This window comes from Macrosteles quadrilineatus, unplaced genomic scaffold (genome assembly GCF_028750875.1).
Source record: "Macrosteles quadrilineatus isolate MER2022 unplaced genomic scaffold, UCM_ALF_1.0 Scaffold_1__1_contigs__length_201487025, whole genome shotgun sequence".
NCBI classification, from domain to species: domain Eukaryota; kingdom Metazoa; phylum Arthropoda; class Insecta; order Hemiptera; family Cicadellidae; genus Macrosteles; species Macrosteles quadrilineatus.
In genome coordinates this window covers 16623800-16637576 of record NW_026542594.1, presented here as the reverse complement: position 1 = coordinate 16637576, position 13777 = coordinate 16623800, and the positions used below count along the sequence as shown (strand labels likewise).

At 36.3% G+C, this 13777-nt stretch overlaps 1 protein-coding gene across 1 annotated transcript in view; it reads left to right on the top strand.

Annotated features, from left to right (window-relative positions):
* Nucleotides 1-13777, top strand: part of LOC128994859 (protein adenylyltransferase SelO, mitochondrial-like) — a 49274-nt gene that overhangs the window by 24353 nt on the left and 11144 nt on the right. The window contains exon 5 of the mRNA XM_054419680.1: nucleotides 6530-6771. Within this exon, the coding sequence (XP_054275655.1) occupies nucleotides 6530-6771 (242 nt within the window). The remainder of the gene's footprint in view (nucleotides 1-6529; nucleotides 6772-13777) is intronic.

Sequence of the window (13777 nt, the reverse complement as noted above, 5' to 3'; positions counted from 1 at the left end):
TGATAAAGCTAGAGTGTTTTCATTGAAACGATTGACAAAATCTCTCACACCAGTGATTTTTGAACTAGAAATGTTAGGTAGATCTAGCAGTTGATTTAAATGTAAAAGTTGTAGACGCCTGTCATTGTGGTATCTTTCTCTCAACAAATTGTATGCTACTGCATAATTGGGTCCAGTAATTTTGAGACTTCGAATCAAATTTAGTGGCTCATTGTCCAATACACTCAAAAGGTATTGAAATTTTATTACACTAGACAAAGAGTCATTGGTGTGGATAGTGGAGTCATATAAATTTATGAATGATGTCCAATTAGTTAGATCTCCATCAAATGTTGAGAGTTCAAATTTAGGTAAACGTACCTGAGATTGAGCTGGGCTGCAACCAACCTTGTGCGAATCCGGGCTAGAGCCACTTTCAGGAAGCAGAGATTTTATATAGCTTGTAATGTGGATGAATATGTCATTGATTTGATCTTCATCTTGACTTATAGTTTCATTATCCAAATCATCTTCACTTTATGTACTTACAATTCGCTGAAAATAAGAATCAAAGTCTTCTTTCTTCTTCTGGGCTTCTTGCATAAGAGTCTTTAGGGCTTCGTGTTGCACAAATGTTAATGTTTCTTCTTGTTCAACAAGTTGATCTATAATGTTTTTTATTTTGTTCATACGAACTTTAATAAAAGATGTGAGTCTTGTATAAGTCTCAATTTTAAAATCACTATTGGGAGATGCCATTGTACAAAAATGAGGAGATAAATGTAAAAAATTCAAAACGTGTAAATGAACAGGTCGAGGAGTTCCAATATGGAAATAAGAGTTCAAATGGGTAAGAGTTCCGAGGCACAGAAAACAATGGGTAAAATGAGGAAATATTGATGTATGAAGAGTTTTAGTGGAGGAAAGTATTTCCAAATCGCTTAAGTAATATCTTGGATCGAAGGACCATTAAATAATGTGGAGTGTTTGAGTAAATTAATGAAAAATTAAGAGAGAAAAAATAAAAGTCATGTTTACAAGAAGAACAGAAAGGAATAATGTTTATTTATATAATACAATGGATTATCTTTAAATCATCAGCTGTTTTAGTAATTTAAAAATTCTAAACAGGCTAAAAAAAAATTTTAGATAAAAGAACTGAACAGCCTCATGCATTAAATTAGCAGACCAACCAATCAGTCAGTCTTCGGTTGAAATCAGGCCACTGAGGCTACCCATTTTGAACAAGGAACTAAAGGATAGGGAACTTAATTGTTCAATAAATAGTGAAATAACGAGTTCTCCTCAAAATTCCCACGCTATGTTAACTCGTGATAAGAATAAACAGAATTAACACCCTTTTTGCGGCATCGTACATCGCTCCGCCATTTTGTTGGTTTTACTTTTTCAGAGACCGGATGCTATTTCTGTTGTCTCCATGTTTCCGATTGGTCGGCCATGTTGCTTCAGTCTCATTGGTGGAGTCATTGCGAACGGTGCTATTAGTGTTCCATTGTGTGAGCTGTTCACACTACACCTTTTATAGACTACTAGCTGGCCCGACAGACGTCTTCCTGTCCTAATGTGGTTTATGTCAAATACTTGCTCATTTTCAAGATGAGCTCGTTCGCATGGCTCAATCACGTCCTGTGGAGCTCGTTCGCTACGTTAATTCACCTCCAAGTTGAAGTTCGTTCGCTACGCTCACTCACCTTTTGGTTGCAAATTAGCTGTTGTTGTAAAATAAAAAAAATAATAGTGCTGCACCCTGTTGGTAAACCTATTAACTTTTTAATGAAATTGAACGTCACAGAATCAAATTGTTTAGTGGAACCAGCTGTTAAGATTCTTTAATTCCATTTAAATATTAGTACTCATAAGGTTAACAGTGGGAAACTCCAGAGCCACTGGGGCGGAGCCCTTTTGATGGATCTGCACCAAACTTCACACAAACCAACCTTGAATAATGCTTAATAATGCCTGAAAGTTTCATTACAATCTGTCGAGCGGTTTCGGAGTCCATAAAGGACAAACAAACAAACAAGTAAACAAACAAACAAACATTGGATTTTATATATATAGATAGTGTTTTGTGATTGGTTATTATTTGCGTGTTGTGTCATGACTTGACTGCTATATACAGTGTATATTTTTTTACGCCTACACTCCGTAGTGTATTCCAACTTAGGTTGGGCGTTTGTGTATTGTTAGTTGTAATGTGTTAGTTAAGTTTTTTTCACCTGAGGACGGGATCAGATTCCAGATCCCGAAACGCTGTGTTTTTTTTTTACCATCGTGATGGAAAATATCCGCAATAAACCTTTGAACAACATTAACTCACCATCACCAACAATGGATTTTAAACGAAGAGGCTTATTATATTTTTGAATGTGTGACACTGTACCTGCAAGTGAATAACAGATCAATGTTTTGTTTTTAATTTGAAATGCAACCTGAACTGCTTGCCATTATGGACATTGGTCTATGTGGTAAACTAAAGACAGTGGAGGAGCCAGTGCTTGTCGCAGTAACAAGATAGTACAAGCAGATAGTCTTTAACCCAAAATGTCTGTCTTATTAGCCTGCAATGCTACCCCTAAGCTACCGAGTTTGTTAGATAATGAAATGATTTGGATTGTTCCCTTGCCAAAGATTGTACAAACACTTTTGACCAATCTTCAGTTTGTTTGTAGTTTACCACTATAAACCAAATTTCACCTTACACTTGTCTTTCCTTTTTCTATAAAAACATTTAATCAGAAAGATTTATTATCGATTATATCCTCTTAATACTTAAGGGATAGGTCAAAAACTGTGGCACATGGTATATCTCCCCTCCCTCAGAGATATAAGATAAACAAAATGAATGAGGGGTTACATAATATTGAAGCCACAGTCAGTTCACAACATATAATACTATGCAAGGGAGGATTGAAGTGTGTAGGGGCAAGTGCAGACCTTGTGGCCATTTTAATAACTACTTATCTGTAGACCTATTGGTACTTTTGTGTCTACACGTTATTAGTTCACTCATTACTTTCCATTGCTATAGCCTAAACAAGAATAGCCTAACCTGACCTCATAAAACTCCTTTCTTTTTTTCTCTTGTGGGGTTGGGGTAATAGCCTACCACTGACTACTTCGGCCTGGAGGCCTATTGTAGCACCCCTTGAATCATTCTGACAGCCCTAGGCTTCTCAAGTAGCCCAGGAGCTGAAAGACACCCAGCTTCCTTATCTCTGTTGGTTCCAAAAACGACCTCCCCAGGGATGTAAGCCTTCTTTGGGCCAACGCTGGACAGTCCAGCCATAAGTGTTCTGAGGTTTCTACCTCGTTCTCGCAGAACCTGCATTGGTCTGTCTGTGACCTACCTATGGTCCTGAGATGTTTCCTGATAGGACCGTGCCCTGTTAACACTCCTACTAGTAGACTAATGTTCCCCTCGTTAAGGCTCAGCACGCCCTTCCAGCCCTTCACATTGGGGTCAATTAGTGTTTTAGACGTTTAGAACTCCTTTCTTACTTTCAAATCGATCTACCCAAATTATCTGATCTGGGAGTAGTGTTCAGGAACAACATTGGAAGGCCTAAAAACATTGATTTGATTTGCAGTAATTTAACATGCCAACAGGTACAAAATGGTGCATTGGTGTATAGTATTGTGTTGTGACCAAAGCTAAATATTACGAAAAACCAACACAAGAGAACTATGACAAGGCTTTTGATCAACTCATCAACGACTTTTAAAACAGAGGCTTAAAAACTTTGATTTGTTCCCCAATGGGGTGTGTTAGAGACTTTATACAACCTGAGCACTTTATTAATAACATCATTAGTTTTCAATCTGTGACTGGCGCCACAGTCTACATAGTTTTAGATGAAAAAGAAACCATAAGAATGTCAAAAAGATAGGCGGTGGTCTTCATAAAAAGCTAACAGAACTCCTCACAAACCATAGTAGACACTCTAAATCCCGATAAGAAAAATCTCCAGTCCTACTTACCATTGAACCACCACGGAACACATCTGTTACATCCACACCTAAGAGTCTAACAAGACATGCTCCAACACCATCACCTACCAATGCCTCTCTGGAGACAACCACTATGCAGACTACAGAGACCAATATTCCTGCTCCAATCTCGACATTGGCTTGTGCAAAGTGGCAGTGAGGGATCTTACCCGGCCCAGCAGCAATTCCAGTACAACATGACAGACGAAAAAGCCCCTGACAGTGTCCAGTGTGTTTCAAGTGAAGTGCTAAGGCAGAGTAATTTTGCCAAGGATGTGAGTGATATAAGAAATCTAGATAAGCTAACTGATTAAAAAAACCAAGATACCCAAATTGTAATGAAAGCCTCCTAGTAAAAGATAATTATTTTGTAGCTTGAAATAAGTCACAAATTAATATTTTTAATAGATGTTTGAAGTGGAAAAATTGTAAATATTAAAAAATAAACAGAGCTACTAAATTTTTAATGCATTTAAATGTTCAAGGGGGTATTTTAAATGAAATGCATGAATTGTACATTTTCCTGGAAGGTTCAAATGTGGATGTTTAGATATTCAGACTTCTGGCCCGTTCTAGGACTTTCTTGAGTATTTCATCATTTTCTTCTTTAGAGTTAGAAGCTATGCATAAGTCATCAAAGTAGACTGTTACCCCCGGAATATCCTCAAAATATCTTGCTACACACTTATGAAATAGTTCAGGCAAATTACTTAAACTAAATGGGCAATGCAAAAATCGATAAGTTCCATATATTGTGCTGAAATTACAAAGTTGACTAGATTTTTTTTTTAGTTTGATGTGATAGAAGCCATCTTTTATATCTAAGACGCTATAAAATTGTTTATTAACCCAATTTTGGAAATATCTCATCGATGGTGGGAATCTCTCTCTAACGGTGTACTTATTTAGGTTTTGTGGGTCAATACATATTCTCAATGAGCCATCAGGCTTTTTAACTATCACTACATTTGACACCCATTCTACAGGCTCATTGACTTGTTCAGTTATACCTCTATTTATGAGATCATCAAGCTTGTTTTGGTGATTTTCAATGGGATACGCCTAGCAGAATTGGCTTGAGGTACCACGTACAACTGCAAATCTTCTTTACCCATTAAATTCTTCAATCGTGCCACTTTTACAGGATTGGGTTTCTTCACTGTCTCTGTGGCTATAAAGTAGTTTTCAATATCTTCCTTGAACTGCTGAAATTTTCTGGCATATTGCCAATAATTTTAGATCTGGTAGAAGTACAACATCAGCAGTAATTGAATTTATAAATCAGGTCCCGGGGGGTTTGGATGCATCACTCTGTGATGTGTCTAAGGCCTTTGAATGTGTTGATTACCACATTTTAATAACAAAACTAAAATATTATAAATTTTCTGATCTGGCCTTGTCTTGGGTAAATTCATTTAGAAAACAGTTACCAGAAGACAATTATAATGAAAGACAGTATAAAATTTACAAATTTTCTGATCTGGCCTTGTCTTGGGTAAATTTATTTAGGAAACAGGTACCAGAAGACAATTATAATGAAAGACAGTATAAAATTTACAAATTTTCTGATCTGGCCTTGTCTTGGGTAAATTCATTTAGAAAACAGTTACCAGAAGACAATTATAATGAAAGACAGTATAAAATTTACAAATTTTCTGATCTGGCCTTGTCTTGGGTAAATTCATTTAGAAAACAGTTACCAGAAGACAATTATAATAAAAAACAGTATAAAATTTACAAATTTTCTGATCTGGCCTTGTCTTGGTTAAATTCATTTAGAAAACAGGTACCAGAAGACAATTATAATGAAAGACAGTGTAAAATTTACAAATTTTCTGATCTGGCCTTGTCTTGGGTAAATTCATTTAGAAAACAGGTACCAGAAGACAATTATAATGAAAGACAGTGTAAAATTTACAAATTTTCTGATCTGGCCTTGTCTTGGGTAAATTTATTTAGGAAACAGGTACCAGAAGACAATTATAATGAAAGACAGTGTGAAATATACATCTGAATGGCAAAACTGAATTGTGGGGTCCCGCAAGGATTGATTTTAGGCCCACTCTTATTCTTGGTTTATATGAATGACATACCAAAAAACTCATACCAAAAAATAATTTAGAATCATACAGAATAAACCAATTTGAACATAACCATCCAATCCGGTTTAAAAATTACTTTCAATACCCAAGACACCGCCCCTGTTTATTTGAAAAATTCCCTTTTTTATAAGAGTTTAAAACTTTTCAATAGTCTATCAGCTAGAATCAAAGAAATTCAAGAAATCTCCAAATTTATAAACGATTTAAAGCCCTATCTTTTATCTAAAGCTTATTACTCCATAACTGATTATTTAAATGACAATGATCCGGAAAGATAACTTATATTATAGCTGAACCTATTTTTACTTTATTTGTTATTTCTAAGAATATTAACAATGTCACCTGTTTCCTTAACTGTGCTGGAACATTGGAAATGTATATTTATTGTGACAATAAAGTTATATATTCTATTCTATTAATTACTGGGTTTTCTGCAGAAACACATTTTCAAAAAAGCTGGGACTACCTCAGTCGGACAAGCAGTTGGTGGAGATGTTTGCTGAAATGTTGGAAGAGACAAAGGCAGATTTCACAATGAGCTACCGAGACCTCAGTGAGATTGAACTAGATCAGATGGACAAACCATGTCCAGGCCAATACTGGGCTTTGGCTACTGTGGCCCAGCACGACGCGTACCCTAGGTTTGTGTCTGCCTACAAGGAGAAACTGAAAGAAACAGGTAGGAGACATACTGTATCTATTTATTTATGTAACCCTTGAGCTAGAAAGGCTGATATATTGAACATTAAATATGTCAGATTTGTTCCCTTTTTAAATAACATAAGGTTAAACGAGTAGCTTTGCTGCTCAAGGGAAGGCAGTAAGTTGTTTTAGCAATATTTTAATAGCTTAAGATGAAATATGCAAATTTATCAAATCAAATCAGAACATATCCATAAACAAGCAAAACACAACAGTTTCCATAAAAATAATCTAGGAGTTTTAAACTTACTATTTTAAAATTTTTTATCCGTAACTAATAACTGAACTAAAACACTTCAAAGTACTGAATTATTTGTTTTTTTTTTGTTTTTTTTTACTATACAAGATGGTTTCGTGAGAAATTAGGACTTTATATGTTTTGTTTGAGGGCTAAAATCTAGAAAAACCTATTTTCACCCTATTAAACCTTGTTCCCATAGACCGATTATGCTGGTTTGTGGACTCGTTCATATAAATGTAAGTTCACACGTTTGTACCAAATTTAATCAAAATAGTGAGTTGTTCATTCAAAATTATGTATGAAACACCCTACATTTTTAACAATATAGATAAAGCAATGAGACTTGGTATATCAATCATAGCCATAACTGTCTACTCTTTTAAGGTACTATAACTTTTTTATCCCTAAAAGGGGACGGCCCACGTGGAGTCAGACAAAATTCTTAAATAGCAGCATAGGTCGAGTTTGGTATCTAATTGAAGGTCTTTGTTAGTAGAACACATTGCCGCAAACCCGAACTCAAATGAAAATTTTAATAAAAAATGGCAGCCTTTAAAATATTTCTTAAATCCGCCATTTTGAATCTCTGAGTGGCTGCCATTTTCTACTCAGTTTTTCTATTGAGCTTGAATTTGCGTTATTGCATTCTACTATTTAAGACCTTTAATTTGTTGTGCATATTGACCAATGCTTTGTCTTCCTCATTCTCGCAGTCGCCCCTTTGAGGAGGTAGCGTATAATATCAATGCAAATTCAATGAATCTTTGAACAGCTGTCACTTTTTACTCAATTGTCCTTTTGAGTTTGGGTTTGCGGCAATATGTTTTTCTAACTACCTTTAATTAGATAACAAACTCGACCTATGCTGCTATTTAAGAATTTGGTCTGACTCCTCATGGGCCATCCCCCTTAAGGAATAAAAAAGTGATAATAGCTCAAAAGTGATAATGCATAGGCGTAGTTCATGCCGGCCCATAATTATCGTGCGCTCTCAGTTATTTACTGTATCTAGCTAGGTGTCATAAGTAAACGGAATCAGAGAACCGCTCTTGCTTTTTACGAAACGAAATAGTTGTAGACTGAAAACATCCAAATGGAGGTATAACTGGCACGGCAACTCTGCTAGAAAATCGAGACGCTGTAAAACGTTGTTATGTTGGTACCACTAGAAAAATCAATCAGCTAATTGGCTGTTGGCAATTGCAATGCCCTAGTTCCAAAGTAATATTCCCCTAGTAAATATGGCAGCCAACGTCTCTCAATTCTCACATTCAGTGCTACCTTCGGTTGTAGCTCTAGTTCAGTGCGAGCAACTATTGCCGCCATTAAGTAATTGTATGTAATACAATTCCCAATTGACGCACGACTGTGGATTCGGATTGAATTGATGTTTAATATTTAATATGTTACTTAAAATTTTATTAACAGAGTATACTACGACACTACTCAAATTTTAAATTAACAAGTGTACCTAAAACCATGAACTAGACACGAAAAACAAACTTCATAATTTACAATGGGATGAGAAGGCTACTTGTATTGTTTAACTTAGTCTATGGTTCAACCAGCATACTTGGAAAATAAAAGAACCGTGTAAAACCCTATTTCGTTTGCTTTAAATAAAAATTTACTTTAAAAAAAAGGCGAAGCATATATTTTTGTTGTGTTAAAAAGTAGGCCTACCGACACCATTTTTTTGTCACACCATCGGTACTTTTGTCTTAAGCTTACTCCAAATTTAGCTATATTTCAACATCTGTGATATTTTTTCTTTTTCCTTCACTCATCTAAAATAACATACCATTTCTTAAGGCCTATTTTGCTTGGAGCGACTGTGTGTGTGTGTTGAGCGATTATCGCTCAGCTACTATCGCTGTTGCGGCGGCCATTTTGCCTAGAGCGATTGATTTTCGGTCGCCGCGCGATTTTTCATAGTTTGTTGAATACCAGCACTCTCAATGGTGAAGTCATAACCGCCGAGCCTGGAGACTGGAGTTTTCCCTGATAGTAGGAAGCAAAGCATTGTGATTCCGCTCCCAAAGTGCTCTAATCCAACTACGAGCAGCCACTACCGCCCAATATCAATTCTGCCTGCCTGCTCAAAAATATTAGAGAAAATTATTGTGGAACAGTTGGTAGGTTACCTGGAGGAGTCGGACATACTTTTAAAGTCACAGTCGGGTTTCCGCAGAGGGTTCAGTACCTGCACTGCTCTTCTCAATATGACCGATGAGCTTCTTCAGGCCAGGGACCAAGGGTTGCACAGCTTTATGGCGTCGCTTGATTATTCAAATGCTTTCGACTCTGTTCATCACGATATGCTCATATCAAAGCTCAAGTTTCTAAAATTCTACGAGAGTACACTCAAATGGTTTTCGTCATATCTTTGTCACAGATCTCAGGTGACAAAGGTGAATGGTAGGTGCTCTGAGTTGCTTAAAAGAGAATTAGGGGTCCCTCAGGGAACTTGTCTAGGACCAATACTTTTCATATTGTATACGCATGACCTCGATAGCATTCTGAAATTCTCCACTTTACATTTCTACGCTGATGATTGTCAACTAGTTCTTTCCTACACCCCTTTTGATTTTCATGAAGCAGTCAATCTCATCAACGCTGACTTGCTAAGGGTTAAGCAATGGTCTGACGATCATGGTCTAAAACTGAATTCAGAAAAGTGTACTATGCTTAATTTCGGGTCTTCTAGTTTGCAACCTAAAATTAGTCTTGTTGGAAAGGTAGAGCTGGACGGTCAAATTCTTTTGGTGTCTGATTCTGTTAAGGTGTTAGGCATCAAAATTGACTCTCAATTGAGTTTTCGCTCACATGTTACGCCTCTTTCACACGACGCGGCGCCCGCCGGATCTGGCGTAAGGCTATGGGAGTATATGAGTCCTTTCACACCATGTCCGGCGCGCGCCGGATGCACCATGCGAGTTACCGCCGGATGCACCTTCAGCCGGACGACAGCGCCGCGCGGCGTCCACGCCGTACAATTCGGTGAAGGTGCATTGGTTCTTATGGGAGCTTTCACACGGTGTGGCGCGCGCCGCACGGCCCAACCCCTACGCTGTCTCATTTTAGGCAAACTACCTGAGCAAGAGGGTGCAACAGTTAATTAAGAAATTATATATCGTTGTATCAGAAAATAATATATTTAAAGTTATTACAAAACATATATTTTTATGTTAATCCCATGCAAATCGACCAACTTAAAGTATTAAAACAAAAATTTTCCTTTAATAACTAGAGGAGAATATTTAGTATTAAATTAATAATTTAGTAATTTATACGTAATGAAACATTTTTTTTAACTTCTAGAATACAATATTTTCAGATATGACGAATACTTATATATAATACGTGAAGGTGATTTCTACGAAATACTATTCCTCCGTTAATAATGAACTGATTTCTACAAACGATGTGTCGAAATTAAGTATTTGTTGTGTACACGCCCCCTTTCACCAATTCCTGTTGTAAAAGTCCTCGGGCTTTCCCCCTCAGGCAATCAAAATCCCAATGTATATCTTATGAAGACAAGAATTTGTTTAGTTAAAAGGACGAATAATTTGTATTAATTACAGCTGTTCATAGTACACACATGATACACACAAGAGTTTTCGTTTTCAGTTTCGATAGATGGAGTGGAGTGAGCGTTCGTTTTCAGAGTGAGTTCGTTTCCAGTTTCGATAACTGGAGTGGAGTGATTGGTTACATTATCTCTCACACGTCAACGGAAATAGTGACAGTTATTCGTAAAAAAACTCCTTTAATATTTTGCAATTGCTCAAATTCGAGCAACAGGTGCACTAGTTTATTATATTTAAAATTATCCTATTCATTTAATTTGAACTTTTAAGTGGAGTATTCATTTAAAAGCCACAACTGATTAGAAAATAATAAATATTTAGGAGTGCCGTATGGCGCGCGCCGCACCAAACCGTACTAGTGTGAAGACACACGCTTACGGCGCGCGCCGCTTCGTGTGAAAGAGGCGTTAGTTACACGTGTCAGAGAGTTTCAAATAGGTCGAGAATTTTACACCGATTGAGAGGGATACTTTCTGAAACAGCTAAGCTAGAATTGATTAAATCAACAGTCTTCCCTATAATTCACTATGCACTTCCATCTTTTGGTGAATGTCTTAGGCTCGTCACACACTGCGTCCGGTCCGGTAAAATCGGATCAGGCATGCCGGATCAGGTAAATTCGAAAACCATTAATTCAAATGGAAGTCCCCACACTGCATCCGGTCCGATGCGTCAGGTCCGGTCCGGTAAAATTATTTCGGTCGAGAAGATTCAAGATTCAAGATTCAAAGAGTCTTTATTCACACAGTACAAATTTTCGTACATGAATAGTGTCTATTGTCTATTGTTACTTACTACCTAAATTAGCAATAAGAAACATTTAAACAAAATACTATAGGCTACATTATTTTAAATTGAAATTACTATAATCTTCTATTTTGTAAGGTGGAAGGTCAAGTAAGAATGCCTTCAGATTTTTCATAAATTTAGATTTGTCTTTTTCTTTTTTTAAAAAGCTAGGAAGTTTTCTAAAAAAATAGTTTCCAATATAAGAAGGTTTATTTTTAAAAAGTTCAAGTCTTGGTTTTTCTTTAGCTAAATAATTTTTACCCCTTGTATTATAATTATGCACAGGCAATTCTTGAGTCTCAGCAATATTTAAAAAATATTTAATTGTTTCAAAAATATATAAGGCGTGAACTGTAAAAATGCCCATCCCTTTAAAATAAGATTTGACGGACTGGTTGTATTTTAATTTATGTATTATCCTGATAGCTTTTTTTTGTATTTTCAAAATCTTTTTTAAATTCTTTTTCTTTGTCCCACCATAAATACTAATTCCATAGTTAATATGTGATTCAATATGAGCATGATATATCATTTTAAGTACTGATCCTTCACAGAGATATGACATTGTTCTTAGGACGAATATACCAGAATTTAGTTTTTTTATTAAATACTCGACATGTTTATTCCATCTTAAATCCTCATCTATTATCAAACCCAATAGTTTTGAGGTTTTAACTTGAGCAATGGAATTTGTATCTATATCTAACTTAATACTTTGATCATTTTTGTCTCTTTTCGTTTTGAAAAGAATGAAATTAGTTTTACTAGTATTAAGTACTAAATTATGGTCTTTTAAAAACTGATTCAGACTTTTTAATTCTGATTTAGCAGACATTTCTAAATCAGTTAGGGATTTCCCAGTTGTGTTAAGATTAATATCATCTGCATATATACTTATCTTACTACCTGGGTCTTTTAGAGAATTTGGAAGATTTTTAAGGTAACATATGAATAAAAGAGGACCAAGAATCGATCCCTGTGGGACACCAGATGATATCTTTGATAAATTAGATCTTGTTTTTTGGATGATGTTATTTTTTGACAAAGTTGATAGGCGATTGAAGCGATAGGCTTCCGGCAAGCTTCCGACGCCGGAGAGCTCGCGCATGCGCAGACGACTTCTACTCACCTCATGACAGTGACAGTGGGCACTGGGCACTGACAGTAGCAGCAGACGTGGTTTTGTGGTTATTGTTTACGCTGTACGACTTGTTACAAAATGTCATTGGAAGAGAAACTGATTGTGCTAGTACAGGCGTACCCTGTGCTATACGACCTAGGCCACAAGGACGTTTAAGCAAGAGCTGCTGAACTACGAATATCTCTTCACTGTCACTGTCACTCATTGCTTTAGGGAAATTTGGTTAAAACAAACTACTGTATGTTGTTGATTAAACACTTCTTCAACTCACAATACCGCTGTCCTCGCATAGACTCACACTGGTCGCCAGAACTGGAACGCCTGATGCAGTGTGTGGAGATTTGCCGGATATGGTGAAAAACACCGGATCCGATTTTACCGGACCGGACGCAGTGTGTGACGAGCCTTACTCTTGACTGTAGAGTTCTTCTTACGAGGTTGCAAAACCGAGCCCTAAGGTTTGTCTTCAATCTGAGGAAGTTTGATCATATATCTGCCTATCGCAAACAGGCTAAGGTGCTCTCTTTGGAAAAACAATGTTTTCTACAAACTGTTTTGATTGTCCATAAGACACTGTCTTCAATTTGCCTCCCTATTTGAAAAGGAAACTTGTGCCTCGAACATCAGTTAGGAAACGCTGTACTAGGCAGGACGGCTTGCTTGAAATGCCGAGAGTGTGGCGTGAGACAGGTAAAAAGGGGTTCTCATACTTTGGACCCCAGGCATACAATACCCTTCCAAGAAATATGAAAAGTCTGTCATGCAATTCTTTTAAGGCCAGATTAAAGTTGGTTTAGTTTCACCTACTGTTTGTACCGTTTGTAATAATTATTGTGTAAAATGTATTGTTTGTGACTTGAGTTGTCTTGAAAACCAGTTTTGACTGAAGACTGCTTTAAATAAAGGCATTTTATTATTATTTTATTATTATTATTAAGTCATGAGTGCGTTTTGTAACTTTTTAAAAATCTCCTCAGGTAGGAGTTAGACGACGAAGCTCTACTTGACCCTAGTGGAAGTATCAATTTAAAAAATACATAGTGTTTCCAGATTGATAAAAAAGACATAGTGATAATGGTGATACGTAGGATTTGGGATGGATACATATCACTAGGCAACACTAGATAGAATATAAATAGAAAACTGTAGTGATATCAATAAAAAATATATGTTTATATCAATTTAAAAAAATTAGTGATAACAATAAGAGTACTTGAAT